Consider the following 20,409-nt stretch of genomic DNA (forward strand, 5'->3'; position numbering starts at 1 on the left):
GGTCTGTGAAACCATGACGATTGTGAATTTTCTGGATCAGTTGCATCACTGTCAAGTATTTTTGCTGAAATCCCCTTTGGAAAAGATTTTAAATTTCTGAAATGCTACGCCCCTGTGCATAGATGATCTAGTGGTCTCAGGATCTAATTTCTGTGATACACATAAATTGGGGAGTGTTACTTAAAGGCATGATAGTGGATAAGCAATGATAAACATTTAAAGTGTGCACAGATGAACTGCAACAATTTTTTTATTCCTGTTTGGTACAAACATATAGTGGGAAAGGTGGTCCAATATCCCTAACAAGGGAAATTAGGGATGGTATTAGATCAAAGGAAAGGGCACACAGCTGGTTTAAAAAAGGCAGTGGAACTGACAATTGGGAGCAGTTTTGTATTTTACTGAAATTTCAGGAATTGATTAAAGGGGGGGGAGTAGAGCACAAAAGTAAGCTTGCTGAGAATGTGCAAACTTATTCGAAAAACTTCTGTGAAGAGAAGTATGTGAAGAGAAAAATGTTAATGAACAGAAATGTAGCTCCCTTGAATGTTGAACTCTCCTGCCACGTGAATTCAATAGATGGGTGGCAGAGAGGTCAGTTGAATAATTAACATGATGGAGAATGGAAGCTTATGTGAAAACATCAACATGGACTGTGTCGAATTACCCACCATGACTGGCGCCAAAAAATTGCATTGCCGAAAAGTAGGAAAACTTAGCACGTTGTCTTCAACAAATATACATGCCTCTGAGATGCCAAATTTCAATAGGAAAGATGAATGAACAGTGGCTAACAGAAATTTATGGTTGAATCAAATCAAAGTAAATGGCTGATGAGGTTGAGACAGGAAACAATTTAGAATTTAGCAAAGAATGACCAAAAAAAATTGATAAAGAAGAAAAAGAATATGAATGCAAAATGGTGACAAGCATAAAGATGGACTATAAGCACTTCTATAGGTATGTGAGAAGGAAGATTAGTAATAACAAAAATATGGGTACATTACAATTAACGAAAGGGAAATTTATAATGGAGAATCAGGAAATGATAGAAATTAAACAACTACTTTGTGTCTGTCTTCACGGAAGAACTTACCCAAAAAACGCAAATATGATGGAACTGAAAAACTTCATAGAATCTCTATAGAGTGGAAGCAGGCTATTAAGTCCATCAAATCCTCACTGACCTCAAGAAGAGCATCCACCCAGACCTCCCCGCCAACTCATCCGCCCCTGTAACCCTGCATTTCCCATGGCTAATCCACCTAGCATGCACATCCCTGGACAATATGGGCAGTATAACATGGCCAGGGGTTCTGGGTAATCCAAGATGGAGGACGGGAAAAATTTGTGGCTGTAACAGCTGCTCCTTTCTTGAGGTATTTTAGGTTATTTCCTCAAATTCCAGGAGCAGCAATTGCTGTTGCATTGTTTTGGAACTTTGGAGAAAAATAAAGTCAAAACAATGGCACTTTTAAAAGGGAGAAGGATAGACAATAGGCAGCAAATAGTCAGTGAAGGAGAGAGAGAGAGAAAGAATCTCACACTGTGAACTGACATAGCAGTTACTGCCTTTGTTGTTTGAATTCATGTATTGCTGGACATCAGAGTGCATCTAGGGAAACTTAACAAACAGCAAAATTCACAATTGACCTTAGAGGAGCCTGTTTGGGAAAGGTCACAGCACAGAAACAGGTAAGTGAATAGTTTTAAGTACAGCCATGCTGTAAATCCCCAATGGTGAGTAGAATGGGTTCATTCTTGATTGTGTTTTATTGAGATATTCTCTTAATTAATCTTTAAAAATATAAGCCATAAGTATTAAATTAGCTTGGAGAGTGTTTTGTAGATCAATAAGATGGTACTATTCTGAGTCTGAATTGGAAGGAGCAAAAATGGCCCTTAGTAGAGTGATATGCTCCTCTTGTTGGATGTGAGAGTTTCAAGAGGGTTTACATTTAACTGAGGATTATATTCGCAATAAATGTCATTGGTTGTGAATCCCATCATATCAAATGGATCAGTTGGAGCGACAGTTAGAGATAATGAGGAATTTACAAGAACAAGAGGGATGGATGGCAGTTATAAGAAGGGAGAAAAGTTACAGATATCATCACATAGATGAGTTAACTCCAGGAAAGGTAAGAGAGGTAGGCAGGTAGTGCAGGAGTTTTCTGTGGCTATCCCCATTTCAAACAAGTATGCTGTTTTGGAAAATGGACGCAGTGATGGATTCTCAGGGGAATGTAGCATGAACAGTCAAGTTTCTGGTATCAAGACAGGCTCTAATGTAATGAGGGGTATGTTGGCTTCCGAGAGATCGATTATGTTAGGGGACTCTCTAGTCAGAGAAACGTTTCTGTGGCCAGCAGCGAAAAATCAGAATAGTGTGTTGCTCCCTGGTGCCAGCATCAAGGATGCCTCAGAGAGGGTGCAGAATGTCCTCAAGGGGGAGAGGGACTAGCAGGAAGTCATTGTACACATTGGAGCCAATGACACAGGAAGGGAAAAGGATAAGATTCTGAAGGGAGATTATAGAGAGACAAGAATTTAAAAAGGAGGTCTTCGATGATAGTGATATCTGGTTTACCCCCGGTGCTTCAAGCTCGTAAGGGTAGGAATAGGATGAGAGAGCAGATGAATGCATGGCTGAGGAGCTGGCGTATGGGAGAAGGATTCATATTTTTAGATCTAGGGTAGACATGACCTGTTCAAGAAGGATGGACTGTACCTGAATTGGAAGGGGACTAATATGCTGGCAGAGTATAAGAGGCCTAACAGGGAAGGCAAAAGTGAGGACTGCAGATGCTGGAGATTAGAGTCAAGACTAGAATGGTGAAAAGCACAGCAGGTTAGGCAGCATCTGAGGAGCAGGAAACCCTCAGTGACTACCTGGTCAGGTCCACGCTCCCGAACAACCCACCCTCCCTTCCTGGTGCCTTCCCCTGCCACTGCAGGAATTGCAAAACTTGTGCCCACACCTCCCCTCTTATCTCCATCCAAGGCCACAAAGGAGCCTTCCACATCCATCAACGTTTCACCTGCATATCCACTAATGTATCCGTTGCTCCTGATGCGGTCTCCTTTACATTGGGGAGACTAGACCCCTTCTTGCAGAGCGCTTTAGGGAACATCTCCAGAACACCCCACAGCTCAGTGGCTGGACATTTCAACTCCCCCCTCCCACTCTCCTCCACCACTACTCCCTCACCACCCAATGCTTGGAGGAAGAACGCCTCATCTTCCGCCTCGGAACCCTTCAACCCCAGGGCATCAATGTGGACTTCACTAATTTTCTCATTTCCCCTCCCCCTACCTTACCCCAGTCCCAACCTTCCAGCTCAGCACCATCCTCATGACCTGTCCTACCTGCCAACCTTCCTTCTCACCTATCCGATTCACCCTCCTCTCCGACCTTTCACCTTTACCCTTTCCTCCATCCACCTAGTGCACTCTCAACTACCTTCGCCCCAGCCCCAACGCCTCCCATTTATCTCTCCACCCCTGAGGCTTCCAGCCTCATTTCTGATGAAAGGCTCCTGCCCGAAATGTCAATTTTCCTGCTCCTTGGATGCTGTCTGACCTGCGTGCTTTTCCAGCACCATTCTAATCTTAACAGGGAAGGCAGATGAACTCCCAGCATGGTTAAGAACATGGAACTAGGATATCATAGCAATCACAGAAACATGGCTCTGGCATGGACAGGACTGGCAGCTTAATGTTCCAGGATACAAATGTTACAGGAAGGACAGAAAGGGAGGCAAGAGAGGAGGGGAAGCAGCTTTTTTGATAAGGGATAGCATTATAGCTGTATATAAGGAAGCTATTCCCAGAAATGCAGCCAGGGAAGTTATTTGGGTGGAACTAAGAAATAAGAAAGGGATTATCACATTATTGGGATTGTATTATAGACCCCCTAATTGTCAACAGAAAATTGAGAAAGAAATTTGTAAGCAGATTTCAGTTATCTAAGGGGTGGTTGAATAAGAGGTGGTTGTGGTAAGGGATTTTCCAAACGTATGCTGGGACTGCCATAGTGTTAATGCTTTAGATGGAGAGAAACTTGTTAAGTGTGTACAAGAAAATTTTCTGATTCAGTTTGTAGATATACCTATTAGAGAAGGTGCAAAACGTGGCTTACTCTTGGGAAATAAGGCAGGGCAGGTGACTGAGTTGTCAGTGGGGGAGCACTTTGGGGCCAGCGAGCACAGTTCTATTAGTTTTAAAATAGTGATGGAAAAGGATAGACCAGATCTCAAAGTTGAAGTTCTAAATTGGAGGAAGGCTAATTTTAATGGTATGACACAAGAACTTTCAAAAGTTGATTGGATTCATTGGAGTTTAGAAGGTTAAGGGGAGATCTAATAGAAACTTACAAGATAATACATGGCTTGGAAAAGGTGGATGCTAAGAAATTGTTTCCGTTAGGCGGGGAGACTAGGACCCGTGGGCACAGCCTTAGAATTAGAGGGGGTCAATTCAGAACAGAAATGCGGAGACATTTCTTCAGCCAGAGAGTGGTGGGCCTGTGGAATTCATTGCCGCGGAGTGCAGTGGAGGCTGGGACGCTAAATGGCTTCAAGGCCGAGATTGATAAATTCTTGATGTCACAAGGAATTCAGGGCTAGGGGGAGAATGCTCGTGGTAAGTGGAGTTGAAATGCCCATCAGCCATGATTAAATGGCGGAGTGGACTTGATGGGCCGAATGGCCTTACTTCCACTCTTATATCTTATGGTCTTATGGAAGCAGATGTTTGCAGGTAAAGGGAGGGCTGGAAGCTGGGAGACACTATATTCCTGTCTCATTCAGAAATGAGACACTATATTCCTGTTAGGGTGAAAGGAAAGGCTGATAGGTGTCAGGAATGCTGGATGACTGGAGAAATTAAAATTTTGGTTGGAAAGAAGGAAGCATATATCAGGTATGGAAAGGAGAAATGGAGTGAATCCTAAGAGGAGTATAAAGGCAGTAGGAGTTTACTTAAGAGGAAAATCAGGAGGGCAAAAAGGGGACATGAGATAGCTTTGGCAAATAGAATTAAGGAGAATCCAAAGGGTTTTTACAAACACATTAAGGACATAAGGGTAACTAGAGAGAGAATAGGGCCCCTCAAAGATCAGCAAGGCAGCCTTTTATGGAGCCGCAGGAGGTGGGGTGAGACTTAATGAGTATTTTGCATCAAGAGAAGGAAATACAAAATATAGAATGTGAGGAAATAGAGGGTGACATCTTGGAAAAAAATGTCCATCTTACAGAGGAGAAGGTGCTAGATGTCTTGAAACGCATAAAGTGGATAAATCCCTAGGACCTGATCAGGTGTACTCTAGAACTCTGTGGGAAGCTAGGGAAGTGATTGCTGGGCTCCTTGCTTGAGATATTTGTATTATTGATAGTCACGGGTGAGCCGCCAGAAGACTGGAAGTTGGCTAACATGGTACCACTATTTAATGAAGGTGGTAGGGACAAGCCAGGGAACTGTGGACCAGTGAGCCTGACGTTAGTGTTGGGCAAGTTGTTGGAGGGAATCCTGCGGGACAGGATGTACATGTATTTTGAAGGGCAAGGATTGATTAGGGATAGTCAACATGGCTTTGTGTGTGGGCAATCATGTCTCACAAACTTAAGTTTTTTTGAATAATTAATAAAGAGGATTAATGATGACAGAACGGTGACATGATCTATAGAGCCTTCAGTAAGGCATTTGACAAGGTTCCCCATGGGATACTGGTTGGCAAGGTCAGATTTCATTGAATACAAGGAGAACTAGCCATTTGGATACAGAACGGGCACAAAGGTAGAAGGCAGGTGATGAAGGGTTGTTTTTCAGACTGGAGGCCTGTGACCAGTATAGTGCCACGAGGATCAGTGCTGGGTCCACTACTTTTCATTTATATAAATGATTTGGATGTGAACATTGGAGATATAGTTAGTAAGTTTGCAGATGACACCAAAATTGGAGGTGTAGTGGACAGTGAAGAAGGTTTTCTCAGACTACAACAGGATCTTGATGAGATGGGCCAATGGGCTGAGGAGTGACAGATAGAATTTAATTTAGATAAAAGCGAGGTGCTGTATTTTGGAAAAGCAAATCTAGCAGGATATATACACTTAATGGTAAGGTGCTAAGGAGCGTTGCTGAACAAAGAGATCTTGGAGTGCAGATTCATTGCTCCTTGAAAGTAGAGTCGCAGGTAGATAGGATAGTGAAGAAGGTGTTTGGTATGCTTTCCTTTATTGGTCAGAGTATTAAGTATAGGAATTGGGAGGTCATGTTGTAGCTGTACAGAATGTTGGTTAGGCCACTTTTGGAATATTGTGTGCAGTTCTAGAAGGATGTCGTGAAACTTGCAAGGGTTTGGAAAAGGTTTACAAGGATGTTGCATCCACCCTACGAGTTGAACAAAAAGGTACAGATCAAGTGACTTACCTGCAGAGAGATCTGTGGTGTAGTGTAAAGCATAGAGACTTTACTTCAAACACCCATTTTTTTTTACTGTGCACCAAATTCCCATTCTGAACCAAATCCCAGATATACTCACTTGGCCCCTGTCTCACTCAGGAGAAGTCTCACTCACATAAAAATCACATATAAAAGAGTTTATTGTGTAAAATTAAAGCACATGAAATTGGTGGTAATGTTTTGGTGTAATGATTGAAAATTGGTAAGCAGACAGGAAACAAACAATCGGAATAAATAAGTGATTTTTGGTGTGGATGGCGGTGACACAGAGTACTGTGAGCATCAGTGCTTGGGCCACAGCTATTCACAATATGTATCCATGATTTGAACAGGGAAGTCAAATGTAATACTTCCAAGTTTGCAAATGAGACAGAACTAGATGGTATTGAGGAAGATGCAAACAGCTTTTAAGGCAATTTAGACAAGTTGAGTGAATGGGCAAATTCCTGATGAAGGTCTTATGCCCAAAACATCGACTCTCCTGCTTCTCAGCTGCTGCTTGACCTGCTGTGCCTTCCCAGCGCCACACATTTTGACTCTGACTCTCCAACTCTGCAGTCCTTACTTTCTCTTAGTCACTGCATAAGACAAAGCAAATTGTTTGATCAGTACCACATCCATCACTTCCAACATTCATTCCCTTCACCACCAAAAGTTAGTGGCAACAATTTTGTACCATCTACAAGAGCCAGTTCTCATCAAGACTGTTTTTAACAGAGTCTTCTAAACTTGTAACTTCTGTCACCTAAAAGGACAAAGATAGCAGAAACATGATAACATCAACATCTGCAAGTTCTACTCCAAGCCACACAATCCTGATTGAAGATGTATTGTTATTCCTTCTGTCACTGGGTCATATTCTGGAACTCCCTTCCGAATAGCACCCCTTCCCAAAGACTGCAGCAATTTAAGGAAGATACTCGTAACCATCGTTTTCTGGACAATTAGGAATATGCAATAGATGCTGGTCAGCAGGGGACACCAAAATCCCGCCAGAGTTTCTTTTATTAAAATGCTGAAGACAGCGTTTCATGTATTTCTGGTTTCCAATGACATTTAAGGGAAGTGGGTATCATGCAGGAATATGGCATTGAGGTAATTAATTGGCTATGAACTAAGATGGTGGAGCAATCACCAGGGTCTATATAGGCCTATTTCTCCTAGACTTCTGTGAACCCCTACTCAGTATTGATTCCCCACCCCATCCCTAAGAAAACCCACTTCCCCCACAACTTCTTCCACTTCCGTGATTCAAGTTTTTAATCTGCATGCTTCCCATCCCTACCCTAACCCTATGATCTAACCAAGCTCAATTTCAACCTTGACCCGAAGGCTTACACGCACCCCTCCTCCTCCTCCAGTGCTGGACCTGACACCTGGCCTGACATTCTTCTTCATACAACACTCTGGTGCGGCATTGGCAGTCAATGGCAGGTGTCAAGCCTGGATAAAATGCCGCAAGATATTTAATGGCCTCGCAGAAGTGGTCAAGTCAGTTAATTCAACTTCAAATTTTTAATCTTCACAACAGCATCACTCACCACACACTTCTCTCATACCTTTCATTCAGCTCCCAGCAATCCTTGTTAGTCACAACTCGTAACTCATTTAGCGTTTCATCTCATCTTCTCACGGTTGACTTTGGAGGAGTACTTCACATCCACATCTCCCTCTTTGCACATACCACCGACTGTATACTTTTCACAAGCAGATCATATTATACTACTTTCGCTGATACAATGCTCACTCTTTTACAGCACGTAATGCTTGGGACAGGCATAGCTATGTGTTCTTAACCGAGAGGAGATCATCTTCATTGAAATTAGAAGAGCCATGACTGAAGCTATGGTCAGCAGATGAGCTACAACCATGGAAGATGATGGCATACTCATTACTTTGACTCTCATGCCACAACTAACGAATAAAATAAACAACACATTACAGAACTTTAAAAAAAAACTGATTAATAACCAGGATTGATCTGCAAAGGATGAAACCAGAAAGCAACAACACTATAAGACTTTACGGCATACCCAAACCAGAAGTACCACTCAGATCCATTGTGACACTGCTGGGAACACCATCGCATAAACTGGCAAAAGAACTCCAACAAAAACTAAAACATCTTATCAGCAGATCCAAGCACTCCATATAATCATCATGGAATTCCCAGACAACATCAAGAATTTAAACATAGACAAGGAGGATGCAATGGTCTCATGTGATGTTACAGCACTGTTCACTTCAATTGATGAAGCTCTAGCCAGAGAGATAATAGCCAAACTCCTGGATAAGCAGAACATAACAGAGAACCAATCAACAAGGACTGCCTACTCAAAACTACTAGACCTGTGCTTGTTGACGCACTTCACTTTTAACAACCAAATATATGAACATATCAATGGAACACCCATCTCTGGGCTCATAGCAATAGCAGTGATGCAAAGATTGGAACAAACTCTGGATCAGATATGTTGACGACACTTTTGGTTTCATTATGAGAATAGAAATCAAGAACACACCGGATTATCAACACCATGCTCATAGGGATCAGATTTACAAAAGAGGAGGGAACCAACAATTAACTCCCATCCTGGATGTGATGGTACAAAGAACACAACAGTGAATGCACCACAAAAGTGTACAGGAAAGCCACACACACTGACCAAATCCTGAGTTACAACAGCAACCACCCAAGCATACACAAGAGAGGCTGCATTAGGACCCTGTTCATGAGGGCTGCAACACACTGCATCACTCCCGACCTGTGAAGGGAAGAAGAAAACCTCTACAGAGCATTCGGTAAAAACGGATATCCCTGCAACTTCTTCCGCAGTTGCCTAAACAGACAAATAACCCGATGAGGACATGCCCCGGCCTAACTCACTAGTCACGCTACCTTACATAAAAAACGACTGGAACTGACGGCCAGAGTTCTCCAACCACTCGGATTCATGACGGGCAATAAACTGACAGCCACGCTCAGACAACAACTCACCAGCACAAAAGATCCGATACCCATCATGTGCAAGATTAATGTAATTTACAAGATCCTATGCAAAGACTGCATGAAACACTACATAATACAAACAGGCAGACAACTAACAATCTGCATCCGTGAATACCAACTAGCCACTAAACGGCACGACCAGTTGTCCATAGTAGCCATGTACACAAGTGACAGGGACCACAAATTCGACTGAGATGACACAGCAATCCTAGGACAAGCTAAACGGAGCAGAGCCAGAGAATTTCTAGAAGCATGGCACTCACAAACTCTATCAACAAACACATTAACCTGAACCCAATATACCGGCCACTATAATGAACAACTGGAAGCAGCAGAAACTGAACCAAATAAATTCCTGAAGACACAGTACAGCAGCACTTCGCAGGCAAGCTCCAAATCACTGAAGAATTCATCTCAACAGGGGACGAAATGTCTGCAAATCAACTTCCCAGCTTGGCGAACATACTCACAACTATGACACCCAGCACCCAAGCTACACATCTTTCCACAAACCTTGCTCACCATTACTAATTCTGCTCCAATATGATTTTTGCCCAATCCCACAAATATTTATGATTTACAAACTGTATCAGCTTTTCCTCTCATCCCATGACTATTCTTGTCCCTTGCTCTTTTCAGATATGCAAAAGCTGTAAACTGGCTGACAGTGAGGGAATTTCGAAAGTTGGAAGTGCAGGAAGACAGTGATTAAGAAGAAGCATTATTATACTGAGTTCTCATACTCAGTAACCATTTCAAGTATTGATACTCCATGAACCTTAGATTACAATTTAGACATGAGCCTCAACGTGGAATGAAATGCCAGGCTTATGTGACCTGGAGCTGTGCTAGGAGCTGTAGGAGTAAGTGGCAGTTTGCCAGTACATGAGATCACATACAGATTGTGCAGTAAATGAATCAAATGGTTGTTGGGAATCACAACCGGAAAAGACTGGGTATACCCAATTAAACTCTTGGTGCATTGGTAAATCTGCCAAAACATTTGCCGTCACCTTCAAGAAGCTTGGAGGAGTCTGAAACTAATTTGATCCTGGGTTTTGCAGAAGCTTGAGACCCCGACATTTCTAAAGTGGAGGTGGAGGCCAACACCATGAGAACATTTTTATATTCAATCATAATGCAGTATGAATGTCACAGGTTACATTGCAGCTCAAACAGAAATCCACCAGTGTCTGATTAGACCATAAAACATAAGAGTGGAAGTAAGGCCATTCAGCCCATCAAGTCCGCTCCCCCATTCAATCATGGCTGATGGGCATTTCAACTCCACTTACTTGGAATCTCCCGTAGCACTTAATTCCTTGCGCGATTAAGAATTTATCAATCACTGCCTTGAAGACATTTCACGTCCCGACCTCCACTGTGCTCCATGGCAATGAACTCCACAGGCCCACCACTCTCTGGCTGAAGAAATGTCTCCTCATTTCCATTCTAAATTGACCTCCTCTAATTCTAAGATTGTGCCAATGGGTCCTAGTATACTCACCTAACGTCAACAAATTTCCAGCGTCCACCCTTTCTAAGCCATGTATTATCTTGTAAGTTTCTATTAGATTTCCCTTCAACCTTCTAAACTCTAATGAATACAATCCCAGAATCCTCAGCCATTCATCGTATGTTAGTCCTGGAATAGATAATCCATTCCAGGGATTATCAGTGCGAATCTCTGCTGGACACGCTCCAGTGCCAGTATGTCCTTCCTGAGGTGTGGGGCCCAAAATTGGACACAGTATTCTAAATGGGGCCTAACCAGAGTTTGATAAATTCTCAGTGCCACATCGCTGCTTTTATATTCCAACCCTCTTGAAATAAATGACAAAATTACATTTGCGTTCTTAACCATGGACTCAACCTACAAGTCAACCTTTAGAGAATCCTGTACTAGCACTTCCAGATCCCTTTGTACTTTGACCTTATGAATTTTCTCATTGTTTAGAAAATAGTCCATGCCTGTGTTCATTTTTCCAAAGTGCAAGACCTCGCATTTGCTCATGTTGAATTTCATTAGCCGTTTCCTGGACCACTCTCCTAAACTGTCTATCTTTCTGCAGCCTCCCCACCACCTCAGTACTGCCTGCCTGTCCACCTAACTTCGTATCATCGGCGAACTTTGTCAGAATGCCCCCAGTCCTTTCATCCAGATCATTAATATATAAAGTGAACAGCTGCGGCCCCAGCACCGAACACTGCGGGACACCACTTGTCACTCACTGCCATTCTGAAAAAGAACCTTTTATCCCAACTCTCTGCCTTCTGTCAGACAGCCAATCCTCAATCCATGCCAGTAGCTCACCTCAAACACCATGGGCCCTTACCTAACTCAACAGCCTCCCGTGAGGCTCCTTATCAAATGCCTTTTGGAAGTCTAGGTAGATAACTGCAGGGAATCCAATCTAATCTAAACATCCACTGGGTTTCGCTGGTCTAACCTACTTGTTATCTCTTCCAAGAATTCTAACAGGCCTCACCTGATCAAATGTGAGAGTCTGTTTTGGAGGCGGAGGAGTGCCAGCTGATTGCTGCAGTTGAAGCTCAGATGGAAGGCATACAAGGTCAACTTCCAGCTATGGAAGCTCATACTGCTGCTATCCATATTCAACAGTCTTCAAAGGGGCTTGCAGGATACCATAGCAGACCAACAATCTATCTTCCAACAAATTGCTTGGATTGTTGAGACAAAGCCAGGGAGTGGCAGTGGTAGACATGAGCATGGAATGCTTTCACCTTTAAGGATGACAGCATTTATCCTCCTACCACTGTCCATTCTGCCAATGACCTTGATGTTGTTCATCAACCATCCACCTAAGACCAGTCTCCTTGTCTGGCTATGGCCTCAGAATCACATAATTGTAACAGTGCAATGGAAGAAATTTCACCATTATCTATACTGAATGAGTGTCATGATTTCATTGCTAAATACTCGCCCTTTCCCCATAACCCTGCACATTATTTCTATTTAAATACTCATCATGTGTCCTGTGTCTCAACACATGCTGATGTCACCTCCAAAGCTTTTCTCTAAGATATGTGGAGCATCAATGTACCAGCTGATGCAGTCTGAGCTTGGCCAATCTGAGGTGAAAGCTGCTTGAAATCCTTCCTGCAAGGCCATCTGCACTGAAAGTGAGCAGCTAATTTACCAGCCTGGCAGCTGTAGTGCCATTCAGGAGAACCAGGATAGGCAAAGACACATGGAGGACAAACACTGAGAGAAAACACAAGAATGGTTGATTTTATTTAGAATATTGCATACTTTCAGTTTGGAAGTTAGTTTTGTGGTGGCTTTTTTCAGCATTGTGACCAAATCATGATGGTCAGGAAATGTTGTGAAATTGTTAATGAAGAAAAAACTGGGATTACTTCTTTTCAGCTTGAACAGAAAGAAGATATGTTGATTGTCTCCTTGCTTTACTTTTCTGAGCTGCTTTCTGTATACCAGATGGAAAGGGCCATGCCTTCGTAAAGCAAAGATTTGCAGCTTACAGCACACCATGCCAAATCTTGGCATGCACTCTGGCAAATATTGCAGAGCTCTCAAAAATTATGCAGAAGCATTTGTGCACTTTGATAGTCTACCTTACCACATTTAATATACTAATATGGTTCCCATTACAGGCATGCTGCTTATGTATATGTGGGTTACATACCAGGATCATGAGCCATTTGGTTGGTGATTGTCTTTGTAGTCCAGTAGCTAGCCTCTGGCTTTTCATTGTGACTCAAAGGTAAATGTCACAGTGGATTGCCAAAGAAGGCATCATGATTGATGCCATGATACAGACATTGATCTTCTTAAGTTGCAGAGTTTGGTTGCATAGCAGTGGGACTTTAAGGGTCCGGTCTCTTCTCTGATTGCAACACATCTCAGAATTTGCATGTGGCTCCTGGGTGAGTAAATGGCACCCCTCCCTTACAGAACAGGAAAATTTGCAAACTTGGCAAAACCACTCCGCAGCCAAACCTGTTAAATATTGCTACTAAGTTCTATTTAAAAATTCCCAGGATTTTGCTTTTCACTTATTACCATGGCTTAATGTTTATATAGCAAATTCCACTTAATATTTGATCTTAATTTTCGAGCAAGATGGTGGTCCCATGCACTGATTAAAAATTCAGGTTCACCTAGTTACCCCAATACAGATTTATGACCATTGGGCCTCAGGCAAAGACTTTTGTCCTAATTGAAAAATGGTCATGCCTCCAAGAGCTGCCAACTATCCAGTGTTTGAAACTGCCAAGTCGTGCTAATGGAAGTGGTAGCCACTGCTGGGGCTACAGGCAATCTGCAGTTACAATTGTCTGTTGGGTAGGGTGAGTTTAGATCTCCCGTTGGTGCTAGTCTGGCAGGCCCCAGGGTACAGGATTGGATTTGCGGACAAGGAGGAAACAAGTGATCAGGGCTAGAGTCCCATGACGAGTAGGCTTCCAAAGTTCAGAATACCTGCTCAGCTTACAAAGATCCATGACGCCACTGCCTCCATCTTCTGGTAATTGTATTTGATGCACCATCTATCCCCCCCACCTCACCCCCACGAATCCTAGCCTGCATCTGGATAGCCATAAAATTTCACCCAAGTTCTTCATGGTGTCCATTCTTCACATCTCAAGTGTAGTCAAAAGAGAAACTCAACACAAAAATGCCACTGCAAAATGTGATGCATTGCACCTCAATGCAGATCTTTTAGAATTGAAGCACCAAGAATGCAAGAAATCTGCCTGCTAACAACTATGCACTTGGAAGCTGTGGCTTTTGCGACATTAATGTTTTTACAGTACATATATTAATATTATTGACTTTCGTTCGTTTAAGTAACTCTACCCAAAAGATGCAATTCCTGGTCTTGACACCTCTAACATTGTTCTTTTAATTGGAGTATTTCTTATTGTGTATAACTGTCTGCTTTAAATGAACATTTTCATGTTAACAACCCATGCATTACATTTATAGAACCCGCAGTGTGCACATTGAATTTAATTTCAACACAAAAGATTAGTTTCAAAATCTGGTGACACAAAGATGTTGCTTTTCAGGCATGTATTTGCTGTGTAATTATTCTGACCTGTATTTAATACTAAAGTGGTATGAATTGGCAGATTCACCCAGAGGCTTTGACAATAGCGGAGGATGGAAAACAACACAAACTGGTGATTGAGAGCACAGTACCAATCCCTTGCTCTGAATCCAGCCAGACTGAGGATGAATGTAAACTCACAGTTATGCTAAACACAGCTAATCAAGGTAAGCAGCTTTAGTTCACTCTTTATTTCCCACTTTAAGAACTTGCACAAAGTTGGTGTTAGACTACTGCCAAATTTCACATTTTGACCTATTATACCCAAATTATGCTGAATACCTTTCTGGGCTACTTGACCAGCTTGAAAGGAGGATCAAATGCATGTATAAAAAGTATGATCCAATACCTGGTTAAAATGTTTTTTGTCATGTTACTAAGCCAAATGTGATACAAACTATTATATCAATGTCTTGAAGCAAGTGATCTGAGCAGATGAATTGTTATGTTCACTAATCCTAAAACTCACCAGCAAATTTTTGGTAGCAGGAAGGACACCTGCACAAATTTTACTTGAAAAGATCCTCAGCTGCATTCAGCTTCGTCTCTGGTCATTTTGGATTACTAGGGAGTTTCTAAATACAATACATTGACTGCTCTGCATAAGTTCAAAGACAGGAACTGTGTCTTGATTTCTACCCATGGTGCACAAATGTCTGTAGGCAGTGCAGATGTGTTGCCCCATGTACAATTGGAAGATGAGGTAGAAGAGGAGGAAACAGTGGGCAGAGACTTACAGCTGCCAGAGGAAGATGACATGGAAAAGAGACACTGAAGGCCTGAAGCTTACACAAGAACAAAACATTGCTCCACAATTAACTGAAGGAACAATGTTGAGAAATGGTGTGCTGGAAAAGCACAGCAGGTCAGGCAGCATCTGAGGAGCAGGAGAATCGACGTTTCAGGCAACAGCCCTGATGAAGGGCTCGACTCTGTTCTTTCAGAGGGAAAAAGTGAAGACTGCAGATGCTGGAGATCAATGTGTCTTGCCAGCTCTGGTTTATGAAGGAATCCGTGCCAGAGCTGTAGCACCAGCTATAACTCAGGAATAGGTTGTACCTTTTATGGTTTGTAGCACTGAAAATGTCCATGGTTCTGAATTTCTACTAAACTGGGGTCATTACAGGTGGCATTAACCAATGCCAGTCAAGCCATTCTTTATTTTGGCATTAAACAGATACCAGATGCAGGCTTCAGTAATGTTACTTAATGCAGCATTCTCCCATGGAGGCAGAAAAGTAGGAACACAGAGATTTGGACTTCATCAGCATCACAAGTTTCCCCATGCTGTAGGAAATAATTGACTTCATTCATAAACGTGTAGCTATATTAAACACTTTGTGTATTTAAAAAAGGGGTTTCCAAGCAGGCGAAGAATCCAGATTTCCTTTTCTTCAAGCAGATTAATGAGCTGCATGGATATTTGGTACAGTCAAAGATAGTTTCATGTTCAATGCTGAGAGCTCCTTTCAATTCCAGATTTAATTGAATTTAAATTCCACCTCAAACAACTTGTGCCTTTGGACCCCTAATCCAATCATATGACCACTATGGCACCATCTTTCTTTCTAGATTGATACTTTATCCAAACATCATACATAGTCTTTATACACTTCAATGCCCTTACTTTGAATACCAGTATGCGGACCAGTATCACTTCAGTGGGTATTGTCACATACACATCAGTGAAAGAATTTGGGCAAGTATCAAGTCTCAGCCAGTTCAGTTTTTCAGTTGTGTAAAACAAGTTGTAAAAATAAATGTCACCCTTTTCCAAACCTCCAGAGTCTGATTTACATCTGTATTTCCATTTTGCTGAATCAACTTGGTCTCCTTCTTTCTACACTTAGCTTACACTTACAGTATTGTTGCATTGTAGTGTAGTATACACAACAGACTTTATTCCTAAATAAGATGGGGAATCACATTTACATCATATGACAGTTGCTTCAGGTTCTTCTCACTTTCTAGCTCTCCAGTCAACATGACTATCCTCTGTGCACTTCAGTTTGCATAGTTAAACGTACAGTGTACAGATAAGACCATAAAGTCCATTCCCAGATCATTTCAAGAATACTTTATTGTCAACTAGCTAACTTGGAATCCACCTAGTCTTTGTCACCACTAGTGTGTTATGTTATCCACTTGTTCTCATCACCCATTTCCTTACACGATCATCTCATAGTTTTTCTGTTCACCTTCACATCCTATTGCAGCATGACTGGTTATGGTTATATAGGTCTGTTCATTTGTTAATCCTTAATTCTCCACAGTGTCCAACAATTAATGCTACTACAAAGCATTTCTCCAGTGGCTCCAATTGGGATGCCAAAGCCTGCTTAACATAATGTCAGAGTGCTTGAGATGATTAACCTTGAAAAGCTTTTGCCATAGGGGTTGCTGTCTGTTGATTGGATCATAGCTGTTGTATGTTTCTGTTGTTGGTTAGTTTCAACGTGACTCTGCTTGAGAGGCTGATGGGGGAATGGGCATGTTGCCATTCTGAAAGAAGATGTTTTGTAGATTTCCAATGATGCACCTTGATTTGGTTTGTTTTTGAATTCCATTTCTCTGTGTAATAGTTGTTTCCAAACAGAACATGACAGATGGTAAGTCCCTAAGTTTATTTTCTATCATTCTTGCAAGCTGGAGGAAATATTGAAATCCAAGATGGAGTGCCAGTAGTTGTCATGCAAGCTGTCAGAACTGCCGCCAAAGTCTGCATGATGAAGACTTATCATAATCTGCTGCAATGAGAGTGGCTGGTCACCACATAGACTGTGGTTGACTGCTTTAATTCTGTGCCCTTCGAAATTACCCCACACACATTGGAGCTGGTATCCTCTACAGTGTCTAACAGACATCAGATGCACCAATAAAGGGGAATGGACAGCCTTCAATCTCCTATTGGCTAGCAAACACACATAGAGTGCTGACTCTTATTGTAGAGTAAAGTTTCTGGGTTGCTAAATCTCTTTGCTCTTGCTCCTGTGCAATTTTATTTGATGAAATATCCCAAAGCAGATCTCTCTAACTTAATCTGTAAATTATATGGGCTGCCAATGTCTACCCACCTGCCTGCTCAGTTCTCACCTGGAGATAAAAAAATCAATGTTGTAATCTGATATTTTCTTAGGATATCAGGTGCCCATCTACACATTTTTATCTGGTGAAGTAAATGGTTAAGAGTTTTGAGGACAAAATGTTCTTAATCTATTCTCAAACTGATTAATAATGTCCATCCTTCCACTGCAGCAAGTTCACATCTTCACCAATACAAGACCATCTTCACCAAACAGAGAATTCTCGGCATGTTTTATTTTTAATGCAAAAAAACCTGGAAAATCCGTCTCATAAAATGTTTAATTCTCATTCTACCTAGATGTACAAAAGGTAGGATATTCAGGATCAAATCTTGTCCTTTCTTCATGTCATGTGGACCTACTCCAAGCACCTTGCAATCGAGGTGTATGTTCCCGATCATCCGTTTACTATACAGCGGTGACTGATTTTGCACATGATGGTGACAGCGTGACTGAAATTACATCATGGCCCATTGCCACTGACAACTTCTTATGGAACAGTTACATCCCAGAACCAGTTCAGGTTGTAAAATATTTGTTTGCTAATGGTATATTAAGAATGTGAAATATGTAAGGATGAATTTCTGCAGGAGAGGGGATTTGATTGGTCTCTAGTTACATTGTGAAGTGCTAACTGCTCTGGTGAATCCCTGCAGAAATTCACCTCCATGTACGTATTAAGACATATGCTTTGTTCTTTTGTAATTATATTTATAATTGTATTCATTTATCTTGTTGAGCCACTAAAGGACTAATGCTCTTCATATCAAAGGATATGCAAGCAAATGTTGTTAGAGGGCCGACTGAGATTTGAAATATAAATTAGAAAAAGATTACTTTCATTAATGAAAACTGAGAATCATTCTTCCAAAATATACTGAAGCTAATATGAGGATAATATGAAAGTTGACTCTTCAGTAAATTGATACATAAAATCACAGTGGTTTAGAAATGCCAGACGGAATAAGTGCACTACCATTTTGTTTTATCATAAGATCAATTCTGTACTCTTATATAAATGCTCATGATTGTCAGTTGTCAGTGAGGCAACCAGATTGAATATAGTCATGAGTTTTATTTACAAAAGGGATGTCAACACCGTGGGCAACTAGACTGGGTGGGATTGAGGTTCACAAGGAAAAGGTATTAAAAATCCTGCAGAGTGTCAAAATACATAAGTCCCCTGGGCTGGATGGGATTTATCCTAGGATCCTCTGGGAAGCCAGGGAGGAGATTGCCGAGCCTTTGGCATCGATCTTTAAATCGTCATTGTCTACAGGAATAGTGCCAGAAGACTGAAGGATAGCAAATGTGATTCCCCTGTTCAAGACGGGCAGTAGAGACAACCCTGGTAATTATAGACCAGTGACCCTTACTTGAGTTGTTGGTAAAGTGTTGGAAAAGGTTTTAAGAGATAGGATTTATAATCATCTAGAAAGGAATAATTTGATTAGGGATAGTCAGCATGGTTTTGTGAAGGGTAGGTCATGCCTCACAAACCTTATTGAGTTCTTTGAGAAGGTGACCAAACAGGGAGATGAGAGTAAACCAGTTGATGTGGTGGATATGGATTTCAGCAAGGCATTCGATAAGGTTCCCCACAGTAGGCTATTGTACAAAATGCGGAAAAATGGGATTGTGGGAGATATAGCAGTTTGGATCAGTAATTGGCTTGCTAAAAGAAGACAGAGGGTGATGGGAAATGTTCATCCTGGAGTCCAGTTACCAGTGGTGTACCGCAAGGGTCAGTGTTGGGCCACTGCTGTTTGTCATTTTTATGAATGACCTGGATGAGGGCGTAGAAGGGTGGGTCAGTAAATTTGCAGACAACACGAAGGTCGGTGGAGTTGTGACTAGTGACGAAGAATGTTATAGGTTACCGAGAGACATAGATAAGCTGCAGAGCTGGGCTGAGATGTGGCAAATGGATAAAAACAATGACTGCAGATGCTGGAAACCAGATTTTGGATTAGTGGTACTGGAAGGGCACAGCAGTTCAGGCAGCATCCGAGGAATAGCAAAATCAACGTTTTGGGCAAAAGCTCTAGCACCACTAATTCAAAATGTGGCAAATGGAGTTTAATGCGGACAAGTGCGAGGTGATTCACTTTGGTCAGAGTAACCGGAATGCAAAGTACTGGGCTAATGGTAAGATTCTTGGTAGTGTAGATGAGCAGAGAGATCTCGGTGTCCATGTACACAGAACTTTGAAAGTTGCCACCCAGGTTGACAGGGTTGTTACAAAGGCATACAGTGTTTTAGCTTTTATTAATAGAGGGGTTGAGTTCCGGAACCATGAGGTTATGCTACAGCTGTACAAAACTCTGGTATGGCCACACTTGGAGTATTGTGTACAGTTCTGGTCACCACATTATCAGAAGGATGTGGAAGCTTTGGAAAGGGTGCAGAGGAGATTTACTAGGATGTTGCCTGGTACGGAGGGAAGGTCTTACGAGGAAAGGCTGAGGGACTTGAGGCTGTTTTCGTTAGAGAGAAGAAGGTTGAGAGGTGACTTAATAGAGACATATAAGATAATCAGAGGGTTAGTTAGGGTGGACAGGGAGAGCCTTTTTCCAAGTATGGAGACAATGAGCATGAGGGGGCATAGCTTTAAATTGAGGGGTGATAGATATAGGACAGATGTCAGAGGTAGTTTTCTTTACTCAGAGTAGAAACAGTATGGAATGCTTTGCCTGCAATGGTAGTAGCTTCGCCATCTTTAAGTACATTTAAGTCATCATTGGACAAGCATATGGACATG

At 41.9% G+C, this 20,409-nt stretch overlaps 1 protein-coding gene across 5 annotated transcripts in view; it reads left to right on the forward strand.

Moving 5' to 3' along the window:
• Nucleotides 1-20,409, forward strand: part of vwde (von Willebrand factor D and EGF domains) — a 204,740-nt gene that overhangs the window by 92,220 nt on the left and 92,111 nt on the right. For all 5 annotated transcript variants that reach the window (XM_072575400.1, XM_072575396.1, XM_072575397.1 and 2 more), the window contains 2 exons: nucleotides 14,588-14,732; nucleotides 17,948-18,171. In XM_072575400.1, coding sequence (XP_072431501.1) covers nucleotides 14,588-14,732; nucleotides 17,948-18,171 — 369 coding nt within the window. The remainder of the gene's footprint in view (nucleotides 1-14,587; nucleotides 14,733-17,947; nucleotides 18,172-20,409) is intronic.

The sequence above is a fragment of the Chiloscyllium punctatum genome, chromosome 8 (assembly GCF_047496795.1).
Source record: "Chiloscyllium punctatum isolate Juve2018m chromosome 8, sChiPun1.3, whole genome shotgun sequence".
NCBI lineage: Eukaryota > Metazoa > Chordata > Chondrichthyes > Orectolobiformes > Hemiscylliidae > Chiloscyllium > Chiloscyllium punctatum.